Consider the following 20783-nt stretch of genomic DNA (forward strand, 5'->3'; position numbering starts at 1 on the left):
TGTTTTATTCTACATATTATAAAGTTTTGCCTTTTATATTTAAGTGCTTAATTAGTCAATCAGCTAGAAAGTAACAAGTATACATGTGCACGCACCTGAAAACATAATTTCAACATATAAAACAAAAATTAACAATATATTAATAAATCTGCAAATAATGGGAGACTTTAACATGTCTCTCTCAGTAATTGATAGAAGAATCAGACAATATGATTAACAAATTTGACTCAATGAACATAGGTTAGATAGAACACTGTACCCAACATCTGAGAACATCCAACAGCTGCAGGACATTCTTTGTAAATACACACAGGAGTCTGAACATATATTTCAGTCAGAAGGAAAGTTTCAAGAAATTTAAAATGATTATAATCACACCAGTTATATTCTTTGATCTTAAGTCATGTAAACTAGGTATCAATAACAAGATAACTAAACAGTCACATGAACTTGGAAGTTTTTAGTATTTTAAATAACCCATGGATCACAAAAATCCTATTGAAAATCTGAAAATATTTTTAATTGAATGATAATAAAAATAACATCTGAAAAACTGGCAAACTGTTTAAAGGAAATCAATAATCTTATATATGCATACTAGCAAAACAAAGTATGAAAAAAAGTCATCTCTTTCAAGAAATTAGAAAAAGAATAGCAATGTAAAGCCAAGAAAAGTAAGAAGGAAATTATAAGTGCAGGAATTAATGATATACAAATGAAACATATGAAAGTATCAAAAATGTCACAAGTTTGTTCTTTGAAAAGGCTAATAAGAACTGCAAACTTCTGGTAAGACTAAGAAATGAAAAGAAGGCACAAGTAACTAGTATCACAAATGAAAATGGAACCACTGCTACAGAGCCTGACATTACAAAACATCATTTAAGTTTTTATTGCATGCTCAGTCACTCAGTCATGTGTGACTCTCTGTGAACCTATGAACTGTAATCCGCCTGGCTTCTTTGTTCATTGGATTTCGCAGGCAATGCTCAACTTTATATCAATATTTAAATTTTAGAATAAATTGACCCCATGCAGGAACAATGTGCTTATCAAAACTGATGTGGGGGAACGCTAAAGAATAACATAATTTAAACGTCGGTGATACATTAGTATATTAGGTTTTTTAAAAAAGGTTTTTGGGTTTTAGTTTTTTACTTTTTTTAGTCTTGCAATGGCAGCTTTTGAATCCTAACCACTGGACTACCAGGTAAGTCCCTTTTAAAATGGGATACTGATATTTTTGTTTAAGAATTCTTCTCTTTTAGAGACTCCAACTGAAACATTTATTTAAAAGAGATAAAATGGGTTTTGTTTCAAAATAATGACACAGCACAAAACCTTTGTTAATACTTAGGGCTTAAAACTCACAAACAGGACACCTTCCTCCTCTGCCGAATCAGGGAAAGCTTAGACTGCTACTGCTAAGTCACTTCAGTCGTGTGCGACTCTGTGCGACCCCATAGACGGAAGCCCACCAGGCTCCCCCGTCTCTGGGATTCTCCAGGCAAGAACACTGGAGTGGGTTGCCATTTCCTTCTCCAATGCATGAAAGTGAAAAGTGAAAATGAAGTCGCTCAGTCGTGTCCGACTCTTAGTGACCCCATGGACTGCAGCCCAGCAGGCTCCTCGGTCCATGGGATTTTCCAGGCAAGAGTACTGGAGTTGGGTGCCATTGCCTTCTCGGAAAGCTTAGACAACTCTTCACAATTTCACAAGCAGCTGCGCACAGCTGGTAGAGACCAGAACCTTCTCCGTCGTGCCTCAGGCTTTTCGGAGGCATTACTCTGACAACCAATCATGGAGCTTGGCTTCGGACCCAGGACCAATCAGTGGCCTCGCCTCCCGCCCCGCCCTGCCCCGCCCTCCGAGTCCTGGCGTGAGGAGCGTGAGGCCTCGCCATGTTTCAAGGGCAGCGGGGTTGGTTCTGTGGCAGCGTCAGCCACGACCTGAGGCAGTTTTGGGGTAGGAGGTTGGGCAACAGGGGTGGGTGAGGTGGAGAGGAGAGCACCGCCCTTCCCTCTGGTACCTTGGCCCCAGGGCACTTGCTGGGCTCACCCTGTGCTCTTGCCTCCACAGTGGCTGAAGGGGGGACTATCAGTGACCCGAGGGCCGCCGACTTCTTGTTCAGCTGCGATGCCTCACACCCAGACACGCTGAGGTACCTGAAGGTCACCTGGGGGTACCTTTGGGGACATGAGGAACTAGGAGTTGTCGCTGGCAGTTGCTGTCGGCTAGTAAATACTGATAATAGGAAGAGACTGGAAACGAACAAATTCAGTCCGGTGTGGATGTGTGGGGAGGGGGAGGGGCAGGCTCAGAAATAGCTCACAGTCCCTTTTTTCTGCCGCTAAGGCCTGGCCTCCTACCCATTCCTCAAGTCTTTTCCCGACTTCAGGTTGTGTTTTTCCAGCAGACTTTCCCACATCCGTGTGATGCCTTGTGGAACTCTCCTGTTCAGTATATTTAAGCCAGATCTGATTGCCTGTTACCTTAAACGTTGTGTTCTGAAAATGTTGGTAATTTCTTGAGTAATAACTCCTACTCCCATTAGTCTGTTAATTAATCCAAGTAATCCAAGGTCAAACACCGTGTTCCGTGCTCCTGTAAATGTTCTTTGTTCTTGCTGCCACTATTTTAGTACACACCGTAAACTGCCTCTTGCCCTGATATCACAGGAACTTTCTGGGAGGTTGCTCTGACTCTGTCCACCAGTGAGCCCCCTTAACCTTGCAGTGGGATGTTTACGGAACAGAGGTCTGATCACGGTTCTGGCTCCCTCCCTTTCTCACCCCTTCACTCCCCACCTTCCAGTCTCCTGATCACCTACAGATAATTCTGTTTCCATTCATTTATTCTTTCTTTTGAAATGTTGAATACATTCTTGTTTATTTCATAACCTAAATTATTTCCTTTCTCCTAGAATATATCAGAGTCTTGATTACATAGAAGATAATGCTACAGTTTTTCACGCCTACTATCTCTCTGCTGTAGCCAATGCTGAAATAAAAAACTCGGTGGCTTTAGGTCATTTCATTCTTCCTCCTGCAAGCCTGCAAAAAGGTTAGCAAAGATCTTTAATCGCTCCGAAACTCCGAAATCCAGCTATGTCATCCAGCTTTACTGATATTTGTTCTTCATCAGAGCTTTTTGTTTTATATCATTTAATATAAATAGAAAAGCATGTACTTTGGATCAGATTGCCTTGGGTGTGTATTCTCGATTTGTTTATCATTCAGTCTTACATTAACCGAGCTCCTACTGTGCCACGTTTCAACCAAGGCGCTGGGGATTCAGTGGTAAATAAGACTGATGCAAATATTGTCCTCACATTGTTCACTGGTGAGAATCTAGCACTTAACTAGTTTTTGTGGCCTCCAGCAATTTCTCCCCAGTTGTTTTGAGGATAATATATTAAGTAATCTGACCTGTGAGTATATAATAAACGCTCATTGCTAGTTTTGACTCTCACCGTTATTTTTTCTGTTTTTTTCTCCACTGATATTTCAAGATTCATCGTGATAATAAATCCATGTGTTTGTATTGTTTTTATATTATTTAAAGTACTTGCACATTATTTCAGCAACTGTATGAAGTAAAGAGCAAATGAATAAATTGCTTCTGAGATTTGTTCTTTCAGTTTTCCCTGCTAGGAACACACATTCTTAGCCTGTTCTGTCCAAATCCTACTATCCCATTTTTTAGATCTTCTTATTACCCAGTTCTTGATGTATTTCTTGATGTGTAGGTGTCCATCCCTAGAAAGACAGACTGAAAATAGTACAAATTCCCAGCGAGCAGAGTATTTAAAAAAAGAAACAACTTGAAAAATATTTCTGTAGAAGAGCTTTGGGAACTTCAAGGATTGGCTTTCTTCCATAGTTGATGTCCTGGCAAAACCTAGTTGTAACTTAAAAAAGAAATTGTTCTAAGTGGTTACGCAAATATATTAATAACTGGATAGGAGAATTGATTTACTTAAAATCAGTGAATACCTATCTTCAGGGAGCTTATATTATGGAATGACTATCTGATCTAAGTTATCACTCCTATTAAATCTTTGAGTTTAACAACTGACATTAAAATGTATTCGACTTAAAAAAAATCCATTTTAAATGAAAACATGCTCCTTTTAAAAAATTTAAAGTATGCATTATCATTCACCTAGACTGGGATTGTCTAGTAAAAGCAAGAAAGGCAAATGTAAGCAACATACTAATTTTAGGTTTCCTAACACCCACAAGTTAATAAAAAAAGATGAAATTCATATTAAGAATATGTTTTATTTAACATAGCTAGAATATTATTTCAATATATAATCAGTATAAAATTATTGATAAATTTTTGTGTTCTTTTTTTTTGATTCCAGGGTTTATTTTAAACTTTCAGCACATCTCAAGTTGGACTAACTACACATTTCAAATATGTACCTACATTTATCTAGGTAGCTTAGGTCTAGAGGAATCTAGACAGCTTAGGTCTAGAGGAATGTTAACATTTTATCCTTGAGTGGGCTACTGTGGAAACCTGAGATCATTGATTTAAGATGTCAGTCCTTTGACATGCTGAACATTGTAGAATTCCTGCACTATCATGCCCAATAGACATGTTGCTCACCCTACCTTCTTTTAACAAACTAAACTATTGAATTATTTAAAGTGAAAGTGAAGTCGCTCAGTCGTGTCTGACTCTTTGCGACCCGTGGACTGTAGCCCACAAAGCTCCTCCGTCCATGGGGTTCTCCAGGCAAGAATACTGGAGTGGGTTGCCATTTCCTTCTCCAAATTTGAATTATTTAAGCACTCCACAAATTCAGGAATTTTATGCCTTTTATTTTGACTGGACAGTTATCTTTATTAATGCTTGGCCTAAACACACTGACACCTTATGAAAATACCATAGCAGAAAAGTTTAGAACAATGATTTACATAATGCATTGGAATCATCTGGAATTTGTTAGAAATGCAAGTTTCCAGCTTCTCCTCAACAATCTGGTTCAATAGGAGTCCTCATTTTAAACAAATATCTTAGGTACTTTTGATACAAGTGGAATAATGCCGACCTAAAAATTTGAAACCTAAACAAAATTCAGTGAATTCTACAAAGTTACTATTTGAAAAATAATATTGGATTTATTTTTATTACTACAGAAATAAGGAGAAAAATTGGTAGTTTTATTTGGGAACAAGACCAACATTTTCTGATAGAAAAGGTAAGAGTAAATTAAGGTATACAGTTTATACAGAATATACAGTTTAAACAAAAAATTTGAAAGTGTAATCTTTAAAATATGTACTAGTGATGTGTTTGGAGAAGGCAATGGCACCCCAGTCCAGTACTCTTGCCTGGAAAATCCCATGGACGGAGGAGCCTGGTAGGCTGCAGTCCATGGGGTCGCTAGGAGTCGGACACGACTGAGCGACTTCCCTTTCAATTTTCACTTTCATGCATTGGAGAAGGAAATGGCAACCCACTCCAGTGTTCTTGCCTGGAGAATCCCAGGGACGGGGGAGCCTGGTGGGCTGCCATCTCTGAGGTCGCACAGAGTCGGACACAACTGAAGCGACTTAGCAGCAGCAGTGATGTGTTAGTTCCAGTGACCCAGAGTAAGAAATTTAGAGGGCATGTTTTTATTGTACATTGTCTCATTTGGCATTGTTTTTACACTAGTAACATTAGTGAAATTGAGATTTTTGTATGAATAAAATAAAAAGCTTGAAAGTTTGCCTCAGTAATATTAAGGGAATAATAGGTACACAGTATTTACCAGTTCTTTGCTGCCAGTGTAGATGCTATCTGATTAATTTCTTGTTGTAGTATTTGTTAAATGTTATGAGTAATACCTCAATAAATGTATGCAATACTGTAAATTTTTTAACTTTTGTCATCCTGCCTCACATTTGCCATGTTTTTTATTCACTTCAGAATCTTTATGCAAAGGCAAAATTGGTATAAGAATTTATCCAAAAAGAATAATGATGGTGATGGATTATAATACTTAAATTTTTTTTAAAATCCATGATTCCACAGTTATACTCCAAAGCATAAAGAAAGAAAAAAAAAAGAACAGAGGAACAAAAGGAGGAAAAAAGGCAGAAAGTAAAGAGGGAAGGAGGGAAGTAAAAGATGGGGTAGGAAAAATTTCCTTTTAGAATAAAAGGTGATAAATGTAGAAAGGATGATAGGGTAGAAAATTTGCACTTTACCACTCCCAATAAAATAGTTGATTTAGGCAAGGGCCATAAATGGATGCTAAAATCATTATCTAAAATGATCACCTCACAGATTACTTACTAATTACAAAGGCAAGCATTGCTTATACTTTTACAATGGAGGGATCTGGCAGACAGCGTCTTAACCAACTGATCAAATTTAGCATCACCAATTTGAAACAACCTCTTGTTATGTTCAGCTCAATGTGATATAATAAAAAGGACACAGTATAGGGAATTCCGGAGAAGGCAATGGCACCCCACTCCAGTACTCTTGCCTGGAAAATCCCATGGACGGAGGAGCCTGGTAGGCTCTAGTCCATGGGATCGCTAAGAGTCGGGCATGACTGAGCGACTTCACTTTCACTTTTCGCTTTCATGCATTGGAGAAGGAAATGGCAACCCACTCCGGTGTTCTTGCCTGGAGAATCCCAGGGACAGAGGAGCCTGGTCGGCTGACGTCTATGGGGTTGCACAGAGTCAGACACGACTGAAGTGACTTAGCATAGCATAGCATAGGGAATTCCCTGGCAGTCCAGTAGGACGCAGCACTCTTATTGCTGAGGGCCCAGATTCAATCCTTGGGCATAGAAATAAGATCCCAGGAGCTGCCAAAGCAACATTAAGAAAACACAGTATTATCTTGTGTTCTTGTTCAAGGTTCTGAATTTAATTATGAGCAAATACTCAAATCCTTGACTTGTTAGAGTGTTCCTGGGACATAAATGGTGGTAGAATGGTTATTATTTGATAATAATTATTGAGTATACCAAAAGACCCTTGAAGACCATTACTCTGTTTTAGAAATGAGAAGACTGAGATAAGAAGGTAAGACCTCTGACTTAGTTCACATAGCCAGATATTAGTAAAGTGGAACCAAATTTTCTCAGCTCCAGCCCAATCCAGTGTTTCTTTAATGTATTAGTAGCATATGCCTGTATTGACTGTTGACTCTAGAAATTGTATGATTATATGATAAGGGATTTTGTTCTTTCAAATATTGATTGATATTGAATATTAACTAATTATAATAACACAACCATGGAATTTGTAAGTAGAAGTTACCTCTTTTAATGGCAATAGCAAGGGTAAATCTGAAAAGTAATTTGGGAAACATTATTATTGTTTAGAGTGGGCTTGCAACCTATATATAGAAATTTCCTAATGGAATATTATGTAAATATGTTATAGATACCAGAATCTGAGGTCTGTCAACTTTAACATAATCTTTTGGAAAAGCTTTATATATGTTTATTTTGTAACTCTTTTGTAACTCCATAGCTAAATGTTTCACTTTAATTTTGAGGGGATAACAATTTGTTCAACTTACTTCATATTTTTGATTTGTAACTTGCAGGATGCCTAGGAATTTTCATGTTGAGGATTTTAAGAAAGTTTAAATCAATTACACTTTTTTTGGCTTCTTTTTTTTTTTTTAAACCAAAGAGTTATATGACCACATTAGGGAAAATTTCAAAAATCAATAAGAGAATAAAATCAGTCAGTTTTATTATCTAATACAAATATAGCTTATATTTTTAAAATCCAGGTCTCCTTTCTTTATGTATCTCTAAAAATAGATAATTCTGTGTGTGTATATACAAAATTTTGTGAGTTTTTCCTAGGAAACGAAATGGAATGGGTCTGAATTTGTATACTTTTGTGACTGTTGGTATATATATTGCCAATTTACTTTTTAAAAAAATGATATTGATTGCATGATTGGTATGGCTGATTTTTTTAAATGTGATTTTTTTTGCTATCCACAGCATGATGAAGTAACATCAAATGAACTAAAGGTCTTTAGGGAAAGCAGTGTATTAGCAACAGATCACAAGAAAGACTTATCCAAAAGGTACTGAATTTGTATACTTCACTGATTTGTATACTTCATTCAGTATACACACCTTTGAACACTGTGTCTTAATCTCATTTAATCTTCAGTCTTCTTATGACATTGGTATCATTATCACCATTTTACAGAAATTGCCATTTTACAGAAAAAGAGATCAAGTATAGGTCAGTTCAGTTCAGTTGCTCAGTCGTGTCCAATTCTTTGCGACCTCATGGACTGCAGCACGCCAGGCTTCCCTGTCTATCACCAACTCCCAGAGTTTACTCAAACTCATGTCCATAGAATCGGTGATGCCATCCAACCATCTCATCCTCTGTCATCCCCTTCTCCTCCTGCCTTCAATCTTTCCCAGCATCAAGGTTCTTTTCTAGTGAGTCAGTTCTTTGCATCAGGTGGCCAAAGTATTGGAGGTTCAGCGTCAGCATCAGTCCTTCCAATGAATATTCAGGACTGATTTCCTTTAGGATTGACTGTTGGATCTCCTTGTAGTCTAAGGGACTCTCAAGAGTCTTCTCCAACACCACAGTTCAAAAGCATAAGTTCTTCGGCACTCAGCCTTCTTTATAGTCCAGCTCTCACATCCATACATGGCTGCTGGAAAACCATAGCTTTGACTAGACAAACATTTGTCGGCAAAGTAATGTCTCTGCTTTTTAATATGGTGTCTAGGTTGGTCATAGTTTTTTTTCCAAGGAGCAAGAATCTTTTAATTTCATGGCCGCAGTCACCATCTGCAGTGATTTTGGAGCCCCCCAAAATAATGTCTGTCACTGTTTCCATTGTTTCCCCATCTATTTGCCATGAAGGATGGGCCTGGATGCCATGATCTTAGTTTTCTGAATGTTGAGTTTTAAGCCAACATTTTCACTCTCCTCTTTCACTTTCATCAAGAGACTCTTTAGTTCTTCACTTTTCTGCCATAAGGGTGGTGTCAACTGCGTATCTGAGGTTATTGGTATTTCTCCCAGTAATCTTGATTCCAGCTTGTGCTTCATCCAGCCCATCATTTCTCATGATGTACTCTGTATATAAGTTAACTAAACAGGGTGACAATATTCAGCCTTAACGTACTTTCCCAATTTGGAACCAGTCTGTTGTTCCATGTCCGGTTCTAGCTGTACTTCTGGACCTGCAGATACATTTTTCAGGAGGCAGGTCAGGTGGTCTGGTATTCCCATCTCTTTAGAATTTTCCACAGATTTTTGTGATCCACACAGTCAAAGGCTTTGGTGTAGTCAATAAAGCAAATGTTTTTCTGGAACTCTCTTGCTTTTTTGATCCAGTGGATGTTGGCAATTTGATCTCTGGTTCGTCTGCCTTTTCTAAATCCAGCTTGAACATCTGGAAGTTCATGGTTCATGTACTGTTGAAGCCTGACTTGGAGAATTTTGAGCATTACTTTGCTAGCATGTGAGATGAGTGCAATTGTGTGATAGTTTGAACATCCTTTGGCATTGCCTTTCTTTGGGACTGGAATGAAAACTGACCTTTTCCAGTCCTGTGGCCACTGCTGAGTTTTCCAGATTTGCTGGCATATTGAGCCCTCATAGATCAGTTTTTAAAGAATCTGTCTGCAATGCAGGAGACCCTGGTTCGATTCCTGGGTCTGGAAGATCCTCTGGAGAAGGGATAGGCTACCCATTCCAGTGTTCTTGGGCTTCCCTCGTGGCTCAGCTGGTAAAGAACTTGCCTGCAGTGTGGGAGACCTGGGTTCGATCCCTGGTTGGGAAGATCCCCTGGAGAAGGGAAAGGCTACCCACTCCAGTATTCTGGCCTGGAGAATTCGAGGGACAGTCCATGGAGTCTCAAAGAGTTGGACATGACTGAGTGACTTTCACTCACACAGTCACTGAGTGCAGCACTTTCACTGCATCATCTTTTAGGATTTAAAATAGCACAACTGTAATTTCATCACCTCCACTGGCTTTGCTTGTAGTGATGTTTCCTAAGGCTCACTTGACTTCACGTTCCAGGATGTCTGGCTCTAGGTGAGTGATCACACCATCATGGTTATCTGGGTCACTAGATCTTTTTTATATACTTTTTCTGTGTATTGGTGCCACCTCTTCTTAATATCTTCTGCTTCTGTTAGGTCCATACCATTTCTGTCCTTTATTGTGCCCTTCTTTGCATGAAATGTTCCCTTGGGATCTCTAATTTTCTTGAAGAAATCTCTAGTCTTTTCCATTCTGTTGTTTTCCTCTAATTTATCATTGATCACTAAGGAAGGCTTTCTTATCTCTCCTTGCTATTCTTTGGAACTCTGCATTCAAATGGGTATATCTTTCCTTTTCTCCTTTGCCTTTTACTTCCTCAGACAACCATTTTGCCTTTTTTGCATTTCTTTTTATTGGGGATGATCTTGATCGCTGCCTCCTGTACAATGTCATGAACCTCTGTTCATCATTCTTCAGGCAGTCTGTCTATCAGATCTAATCCCTTAAATCTGTTGGTCACTTCCACTGTATAAGATTTAGGTCATACCTGAATGGTCTAGTGGTTTTCCCTGCTTTCTTCCATTTAGGTCTGAATTTTGCAATTAGGAGTTCATGATCTGAGCCACATTCAGCTCCTAGTCTTATTTTTGCTGACTATATAGAGCTTCTCCATTTTCACCTGCAAAGAATATAATCAGTCTGATTTTGGTGTTGACCATCTGGTGATGTCCATGTGTAGAGTCTTCTCTTGTGTTGTTGGAAGAGGGTGTTTGCTATGACAAGTATGTTGTCTTGGCACAACTGTTTTAGCCTTTGCCCTGCTTCATTTTGTACTCCAAGACCAAACTTGCCTGTTACTCCAGGTATCTCTTGATTTTCTACTTTTGCATTCCTGAAATGAAAAGGACATCTTTTTTGGGTGTTCATTCCAGAAGGTCTTGTAGGTTTCATAGAACCGTTCAACTTCAGCTTCTTCAGCATTAGTGGCTGGGGCATAGACTTGGATTACTGTGATTTTGAATGGTTTGCCTTGGAAATGAAAAGAGATCATTCTGTTGTTTTTTGGATTGCATCCAAGTACTGCATTTTGGACTCTTTTATTGACTTTGATGGCTACTCCATTTCTTCTAAGGGATTCTTGCCCACAATAGTAGATATAATGGTCATCTGAGTTTAATTCACCCATTCCAGTCCATTTTAGTTCGCTGATTCCTAAAATGTCAATATTCACTCGTATCATGTTTGACTACTTCCAATTTACCTTGATTCATGGACCTAACATTCCAGGTTCCTATGCAATATTGTTCTTTACAGCATCGGACTTTACTTTCATCACTAGTCACATTCACAACTGGGTGTTGTTTTTGGTTTGGCTCTGTCTCTTCATTCTTTCTGGAGTTATTTCTCCACTGTTCTCCAATAACATATTGGGCACCTACTGACCTGGGGAGTTCATCTTTCAGTGTCCTATCTTTTTGCTTTTTCATACTGTTCCTGGGTTCATGAGGCAAGAGTACTGAAGTGGTTTGCCATTCCCTTCTCCAGTGGACCACATTTTGTCAGAACTCTCCACCATGACCCATCTGTATAGGGTGGCCCTACACAGCATGGCTCATAGTTTTATTGAGTTAGACAGGGCTTTGGTCCATGTGGTCAGTTTGATTAGTTTTCTGTGATTATGGTTTTCATTCTATCTGCCCTCTGATGGATAAGGATAAGGGGCTTATGGGAGCTTCCTGATGGAAGAGACTGACTGAGGGGGAAACTGGGTCCTGTTCTGATGGGCACGGCTGTGTTCCCTCCTTGGGTATGGCTAAGCCCTCTTGGAGGAGGTCGCCATTAACCCTACCACAGAGTGGCCAGAACTTACACAGGACTGGGGAACTGACTCTTGGAGGGCACAAACAAAACTTTGAGCACACCAGGACCCAGGAGAAAGGAGCAGTGACCCCACAAGAGACTGACCCAGACTTGCCTGTGAGTGTCGTGGCATCTCTGGCGGAGGTGTGGGTCAGTGGTGGTGTGCAGCAGGGTCAGGGGCACTGAGTGCGGCAGTGTGTGCACGACCCTTCTGAAGGAGGTCACTGTTATCCTCATCACCTCCACTGGTGATGGTCTGGCCTCAGGTCAAACAACAGGGAGGGAACACAAGTGTAGGTAGATGAAATAATTTCCCCAAAGTCACACAAACTTTTAATAAGTGAGGAGAAGCAGGATTTTAACTGGGTCAGTCTAATTCCAGAACCCATGCATTTAACCATATTATGCTAGACTATCCTTACAGAAAAGAAACAGGATTTTTTTGATTACTGTGATATTATTTTAAAATGTATATAATATAATAAGGAAATAAACTAAATATTAGTAATTTTATTAGGATTGGAGGATTAGGAAGAGGATTTCCCTCTTTTCCAAATTGTGTATAATGTGGCTACTTTGGCTTAAGAAATAAAAGTTATATTTTAAAAGACAAACAAACATGGACTTGGCATTGTGTTAGGGCTAATCTGTGAGATGCACCCTTCTTTCAGGCTTATTCACTATCTAGTCCCAATACTATATTTTCCACTTCAGTGGTTTCTAGATGTTCATAGGGAGCATTAACTATTGAAAGTATGGGATTTAGCTGCTGAAATAAAATGATCTTTCTTCAATATAAAAATTAATGAGTTTAATTTATATAGTGTAGTTTTTTTACCTTTAAGTTTTTTCCCATAATATTTTCTTGTTCCTTTTGTACCTCCTATATAGTTTTCCTTAATTTGATATACATTGTTATCTGATGTAGCACAAAGTTGTGTATTTAATTTTAGTGAACTATTGCTTCATGGTCCCGTGACTTATAGATAATACACCACTTAAGTTTAAATATCCATATTCTAGGTCTTTGTATTAAAAAGCAGAGACATGACTTTGCCAACAGAGGTCCGTCTAGTCAAGGCTATGATTTTTCCAGTAGTCATGTATGGATGTGAGAGTTGGACTATAAAGAAAGCTGAGCACCGAAGAACTGATGCTTTTGAACTGTGATGTTGGAGAAGACCCTTGAGAGTCCTTGGACTGCAAGGAGATCCAACCAGTGCATCCTAAAGGAAATCGGTCCTGAATACTCATTGGAAGGACTGATGCTGAAGCTGAATCTCCAATACTTTGGCCACCTGATGCAAAGAGCTGACTCATTTGAAAAGACCCTGATGCTGGGAAAGATTGAGGGCAGGAGGAGAAGGGGATGACAGAGGATGAAGTGGTTGGATGGCATTACCGACTCGATGGACATGGGTTTGGGTAGACTCCGGGAGTTGGTGATGGACAGGGAGGCCTGGCATGCTGTGGTTCATGGGATCGCAAAGAGTTGAACATGACTGAGCGACTGAACTGAACTGAACTGAATCTCCATTCATAGAACTCCTTTGAACTTGTTATCCTTTTTGAGATAAGAAACTGGTAAGGTTAGGAAGAAAAATGAAATTGAAAAGTTGAGACCATGAAGATATTAAGGAATTAGTAAAGGAGAGAAGAGTTATCCTAAGTGACCTTGTAAGAGAAGAATGGGAAAAGGAAATTTTTTCTTATTTTATTTTTTTCAGTTTTATATATTTATTTTCTTTACAATATTGTATTGGTTTTGCCGAGTCTGCCATGGGTGTACATGTGTTCCCCATTCTGAACCCTCCTCCCACCTCCCTCCCCATCCCATCCCTCTGGTTCATCCCCTGCACCATCCGCGAGCACCCTGTATCATGCATCGAACCTTGACTGGCGATTCATTTCACATATGATAATTTACATGTTTCAATGCCATTCTCCCATATCATCCTGCCCTTGCCCTCTCCCACAGAGTCCAAAAGACTGTTCTATACATCTGTGTCTCTTTTGCTGTCTCACATACAAGGTTATTGTTACCATCTTTCTAAATTCCATATATATGCGTTAGTATACTGTATTGGTGTTTTTCTTTCTGGCTTACTTCAGTCTGTATAATAGGCTCCAGTTTCATCCACCTCATTAGAACTGATTCAAATGTATTCTTTTTAATGGCTGAGTAATATTCCATCTGCTGATGGACATCTAGGTTGCTTCCATGTCCTGGCTATTATAAACAGTGCTACGATGAACATTGAGGTACACGTGTCTCTTTAAATTCTGGTTTCCTCAGTGTGTATGCCCACAGTGGGATTGCTGGGTCATAAGGCAGTTCTGTTTCTAGTTTTTTAAGGAATCTCCACACTGTTCTCCATAGTGGCTGCACTAGTTTGCATTCCCACCAACAGTGTAAGAGGGTTCCCTTTTCTCCATACCCTCTCCAGCATTTATTGCTTGTTGACTTTTGATTTGCAGCCATTGTGACTGGCATGAAATGGTACCTCATTGTGGTTTTGATTTGCATTTCTCTGATAATGAGTGATGTTGAGCATCTTTTCATGTGTTTGTTAGCCATCTGTATGTCTTCTTTGGAGAAATGTGTGTTTAGTTCTTTGGCCCACTTTTTGATTGGGTCATTTATTTTTTCTGGAATTGAGCTGCAGGAGTTGCTTATGTATTTTTTAGATTAATTTGTCTGTTGCTTAATTTGCTATTATTTTCTCCCATTCTGAAGGCTGTCTTTTCACCTTGCTTATAGTTTCCTTTGTTGTGCAGAAGCTTTTAAGTTTAATTAGGTCCCATTTGTTTATTTTTGCTTTTATTTCCAATATTCTGGGAGGTGGGTCATAGAGGATCCTGCTGTGATGTATGTCGGAGAGTGTTTTGCCTATGTTCTCCTCTAGGAGTTTTATAGTTTCTGGTCTTACGTTGAGATCTTTAATCCATTTTGAGTTTATTTTTGTGTATGGTGTTAGAAAGTGTTCTAGTTTCATTCTTTTACAAGTGGTTGACCAGTTTTCCCAGCACCACTTGTTAAAGAGATTGTCTTTTCTCCATTATATATTCTTGCCTCCTTTGTTGAAGATACGGTGTCCATAGGTGCATGGATTTATCTCTGGGCTTTCTATTTTGTTCCATTGATCTATATTTCTGTCTTTGTGCCAGTACCATACTCTCTTGATGACTGTGGCTTTGTAGTAGAGACTGAAGTCAGGCAGGTTGATTCCTCCAATTCCATTCTTCTTTCTCAAGACTGCTTTGGCTATTTGCGGTTTTTTGTATTTCCATACAAATTTTGAAATTATTTGTTCTAGTTCTTTGAAAAATACTGTTGGTAGCTTGATAGGGATTGCATTGAATCTATAGATTGCTTTGGGTAGTACACTCATTTTCACTATATTGATTCTTCTGAACAAGGTATATTTCTCCCTCTATGTGTGTCATCTTTGGTTTCTTGCACCATTGTTTTATAGTTTTCTATATATAGGTCTTTTGTTTCTTTAGGTAGATATATTCCTAAGTATTTTATTCTTTTTGTTGCAATGGTGAATGGAATTGTTTCCTTAATTTCTCTTTCTGTTTTCTCATTGTTAGTGTATAGGAATGCAAGGGATTTCTGTGTGTTGATTTTATATCCTGACTTTACTATATTCATTGATTAGCTCTAGTAATTTTCTTGTGGAGTCTTTCGGGTTTTCTATGTAGAGCATCATGTCATCTGCAAACAGTGAGAGTTTTACTTCTTCTTTTCCAATCTGGATTCCTTTTATTTCTTTCTCTGCTCTGATTGCTGTGGGCAAAACTTCCAAAACTATGTTGAATAGTAGTGATGAGAGTGGGCACCCTTGTCTTTTTCTTAACTTTAGGAGAAATGCTTTCAATTTTTCACCATTGAGGATAATGTTTGCTGTGGGTTTGTCATATATAGCTTTTATTATGTTGAGGTATGTTCCTTCTATTCCTGCTTTCTGAGGGGTCTTTTATCATAAATAGATGTTGAATTTTATCAAAGGCTTTCTCTGCATCTATTGAGATAATCATATGGTTTTTATTTTTCAATTTGTTAATGTAGTGTATTACATTGATTGATTTGTGGATATTGAAGAATCCTTGCATCCCTGGGATAAAGCCCATTTGGTCATGATGTATGATCTTTTTAATATGTTGTTGGATTCTGTTTGCTAGAATTTTGTTAAGGATTTTTGCATCTATGTTCATCAGTGATATTGGCCTGTAGTTTTCTTTTTTGTGTCATCTTTGTCAGGTTTTGGTATTAGGGTGATGGTGGCCTCATAGAATGAGTTTGGCAATTTACCTTCCTCTGGAATTTTCTGGAAGAGTTTGAGTAGGATAGGTGTTGGCTCTTTAAATTTTTGGTAGACTTCAGCTGTGAAGCTGTCTGGACCTGGGCTTTTTTTTGTTGGAAGATTTCTGATTACAGTTTCAATTTCCATGGTTGTGATGAGTCTGTTAAGATTTTCTGTTTATTCCTGGTTCAGTTTTGGAAAGTTGTACTTTTCTAAGAATTTGTCCATTTCTTCCAAGTTGTCCATTTTATTGGCAAATAGTTGCTGATGATAGTCTCTTATGATCCTTTGTATTTCTGTGTTGTCTATTGTGAGCCCTTCATTTTCATTTCTAATTTTGTTGATTTGACTTTTCTCCCTTTGTTTCTTGATGAGTCTGGCTAATGGTTTGTCAATTTTATTTATCTTCTCAAAGAACCAGCTTTTGGCTCTGTTGATTTTTGCTACGGTCCCCTTTGTTTCTTTTCATTTACTTCTGCCCTAATTTTTAAGATTTCTTTCCTTCTCCTAACCCTGGGGTTCTTCATTTCTTCCTTTTCTAGTTGCTTTAGGTGTAGAGTTAGGTTATTTATTTGACTTTTTTCTTGTTTCTTGAGGTAAGCCTGTATTGCTCTGAATCTTCCCTTTGCTGCTGCTACTGCTAAGTCACTTCAGTCGTGTCTGACTCTGTGCGACCCCACAGATGGCAGCCCACCAGGCTCCCCGTCCCTGGCATTCTCCAGGCAAGAACACTGGAGTGGGTTGCCATTTCCTTCTCCAATGAATGAAAGTGAAAAAATAAAGTGAAGTTGCTTAGTCGTGTCCGACTCCTAGTGACCCCATGGACTGCAGCCCACCAGGACCCTCGGTCCATGGGATTTTCCAGGCAAGAGTACTGGAGTGGGTTGCCATTGCCTTCTCCAGAATCTTCCCCTTAGCACTGCTTTTACAGTGTCCCATAGGTTTTGGGTTGTTGTGTTTTCATTTCTATGCATATTTTGATTTCTTTTTTGACTTCTTCTATGACTTGTTGGTTATTCAGCAGCGTGTTGTTCAGCCTCCATATGTTGGAATTTTTAATAGTTTTTCTTTTGTAATTGACATCTAATCTTACTGCATTGTTGTCAGAAAAGATGATTGGAATGATTTCATTTTTTTGAATTTACCAAGGCTAGATTTATGGCCTAGGATGTGATCTATCCTGGAGAAGGTTCTGGTATGCTTGAGAAAAAGGTGAAATTCATTGTTTTGGGGTGAAATGTCCTATAGATATCAATTAGGTCTAACTGGTCTATTGTATAATTTAAAGTTTGTGTTTCCTTGTTAATTTTCTGCTTAGTTGATCTATCCATAGGTGTGAGTGGGGTATTAAAGTCTCCCACTATTATTGTGTTATTGTTAATTTCCCTTTCATACTTGTTAGCATTTGTCTTAGATATTGCGGTGCTCCTATGTTGGGTGCATATATATTTATAATTGTTATATATTCTTCTTGGATTGATCCTTTGATCATTATGCAGTGTCCATCTTTGTCTGTTTTTACAGCCTTTGTTTTAAAGTCTATTTTGTCTGATATGAGTATTGCTACTCCTGTTTTCTTTTGGTCTCTATTTGCATGGAATATCTTTTTCCAGCCCTTTACTTTCAGTCTGTATGTGTCCTTGTTTTGAGGTGGGTCTCTTGTACACAACATATATAGGGGTCTTGTTTTTGTATCCATTCAGCCAGTCTTTGTCTTTTGGTTGGGGCATTCAACCCATTTACATTTAAGGTAATTATTGATAAGTATGATCCCATTGCCATTTACTTTATTGTTTTGGGTTCAAGTTTATACACCTTTTCTGTGTTTCCTGTGTAGAGAAAATCCTTTAGCATTTGTTGGAGAGCTGGTTTGATGCTGCTGAATTCTCTCAGCTTTTGCTTGTCTATAAAGCTTTTGATTTCTTTTTCATATTTGAATGGAATCCTTGCTGGGTACAGTAATATGGGCTTTAGGTTATTTTCTTTTATCACTTTAAGTATGTCTTGCCATTCCCTTCTGGCCTGAAGAGTTTCTATAGAAAAATCAGCTGTTATCCTTATGGGAATCCCCTTGTGTGTTATTTGTTGTTTTTCCCTTGCTGCTTTTAATATTTGTTCTTGTGTTTGATCTTTGTTAATTTGATTAATATGTGTCTTTGGGTGTTTTGCCTTGGATTTATCCTGTTTGGAACTCTCTGGCTTTCTTGGACTTGGGTGATTATTTCCTTCCCCATTTTAGGGAAATTTTCAACTATTATCTCCTCAAGTATTTTCTCATGGTCTTTCTTTTTGTCTTCTTCTTCTGGGACTCCTATGATTCAAATGTTGGGGCATTTAACATTGTCCCAGAGGTCTCTGAGACTGTCCTCATTTCTTTTAATGCTTTTTTCTTTTTTCCTCTCTGTTTCATTTATTTCTACCCTTCTATCTTCTACCTCTTATTTTCACAGCTATTTGTAAGGCTTCCCCAGACAGCCATTTTGCTTTTTGCATTTCTTTTCCATGGGGATGGTCTTGATCCCTGTCTCCTGTACAATGTCACAAACCTCTGTCCATAGTTCATCAGGCACTCTATATATCAGATCAAGTCCCTGAAATCTATTTCTCACTTCCACTGTATAATCATAAGGAATTTGATTTAGGTCATACCTGAATGGTCTAGTGGTTTTCCCTATTTTCTTAAATTTAAGTCTGAATTTGGCAATAAGGAGTTCATGATCTGAGCCACAGTCAGCTCCCAGTCTTGTTTCTGCTGACTATATAGAGCTTCTCCATCTTTGGCTGCAAAGAATATAATCAATCTGATTTTGGTGTTGACCATCTGGTGATGTCCATGTGTAGAGTTTTCTCTTGCGTTGTTGGAAGAGGGTGCTTGCTATGACCAGTGCATTTTCTTGGCAGAACGCTATTAGTCTTTGCCCTGCTTCATTCTGTATTCGAAGGCCAAATTTGCCTGGTACCCCAGGTGTTTCTTGACTGCCTACTTTTGCATTCCAGTCCCCTATAATGAAAAGGACATCTTTTTTGGGTGTTAGTTCTACAAGGTCTTTTAGGTCTTCATAGAACCATTCAACTTCAGCTTCTTCAGTGTTACTGGTTGCGGCATAAACTTGGATTACTGTGATATTGAATGGCTTGCCTTGGAAATGAAAGAGATCATTCTATTATTTTTGAGATTGCATCCAAGTACTGCATTTTGGACTCTCTTGTTGACCATGATGGCTACTCCATTTCTTCTAAGGGATTCCTGCCCACAGTAGTGGATATAATGGTCATCTGAGTTGAATTTACCCTTTCCAGTCCATTTTAGTTCACTGATTCCTAGAATGTCGAGGTTCACTATTGCCATCTCCTGTTTGACCACTTCCAATTTGCCCTGATTCATGGACCTAACATTCCAGGTTCCTATGCAATATTGCCCTTCACTGCATCGGACCTTGCTTCTATTACCAGTCACACCCACAACTGGGTATTGTTTTTGCTTTGACTCCATCCCTTCATTCTTTCAGGAGTTATTTCTCCACTGATCTCCAGTAGCATATTGGGCACCTTTGACCTGGGAAGTTCATCTTTCAGTGTCCTATCATTTTGCCTTTTCATACTGTTCATGGGGTTCTCAAGGCAAGAATACTGAAGTGGTTTGCCATTCCCTTCACCAGTAGACCACATTCTGTCAGGAAAAGAAATGCAAAAAAGCAAAATGGCTTCTGGGGAGGCCTTACAAATAGCTGTGAAAACAGGAGAATCAAAAAGCAAAGGAGAAAAGGAAAGATATAAGCATGTGAATGCAGAGTTCCAAAGAATAGCAAGGAGAGATAAGAAAGCCTTCCTCAGCCATCAATGCAAAGAAACAGAGGAAAACAACAGAATGGGAAAGACTAGAGATCTCTTCAACAAAATTAGAGATACCAAGGGAACATTTCATGCAAAGATGGGCTCGACAAAGGACAGAAATGGTATGGACCTAACAGAAGCAGAAGATATTAAGAAGAGATGGCAAGAATACACAGAAGAACTGTACAAAAAAATCTTCACGACCCAGATAGTCACGATGGTGTGATCACTGACCTAGAGCCAGACATCCTGGAATGTGAAGTCAAGTGGGCCTTAGAAAGCATCACTATGAACAAAGCTAGTGGAGGTGATGGAATTCCAGTTGAGCTATTTCAAATCCTGAAAGATGATGCTGTGAAAGTGCTGCACTCAGTATGTCAGCAAATGTGGAAAACTCAGCAGAGGCCACAAGACTGGAAAAAGTCAGTTTTCATTCCAATCCCAAAGAAAGGCAATGCCAAAGAATGCTCAAACTACCGCACAATTGCACTCATCTCACACGGTAGTAAAGTAATGCTCAAAATTCTCCAAGCCAGGCTTCAGCAATATGTGAACCGTGAACTTCCGGATGTTCAAGCTGGTTTTAGAAAAAGCAGAGGAACCAGAGATCAAGTTGCCAACATCTGCTGGATCATGGAAAAAGCAAGAGAATTCCAGGAAAACATCTATGTCTGCTTTATTAACTATGCCAAAGCCTTTGACTGTGTGGATCACAATAAACTGTGGAAAATTCTGAAAGAGATTGGACTACCAGACCACCTGACCTGCCTCTTGA

General features: G+C 38.7%; 1 protein-coding gene across 1 annotated transcript in view; it reads left to right on the plus strand.

The window, feature by feature from the left end:
* Positions 1–1855: 1855 nt before the first annotated feature.
* Positions 1856–20783, plus strand: part of TERB2 (telomere repeat binding bouquet formation protein 2) — a 43973-nt gene continuing 25045 nt past the window's right edge. The window contains exons 1-5 of the mRNA XM_061429727.1: positions 1856–1965; positions 2080–2161; positions 2924–3063; positions 5151–5212; positions 7982–8067. Of these exons, the coding sequence (XP_061285711.1) occupies positions 1902–1965; positions 2080–2161; positions 2924–3063; positions 5151–5212; positions 7982–8067 (434 nt within the window). The 5' untranslated portion in view covers positions 1856–1901. The remainder of the gene's footprint in view (positions 1966–2079; positions 2162–2923; positions 3064–5150; positions 5213–7981; positions 8068–20783) is intronic.

This window comes from Bos javanicus, chromosome 10, assembly GCF_032452875.1.
Source record: "Bos javanicus breed banteng chromosome 10, ARS-OSU_banteng_1.0, whole genome shotgun sequence".
Lineage (NCBI taxonomy): Eukaryota > Metazoa > Chordata > Mammalia > Artiodactyla > Bovidae > Bos > Bos javanicus.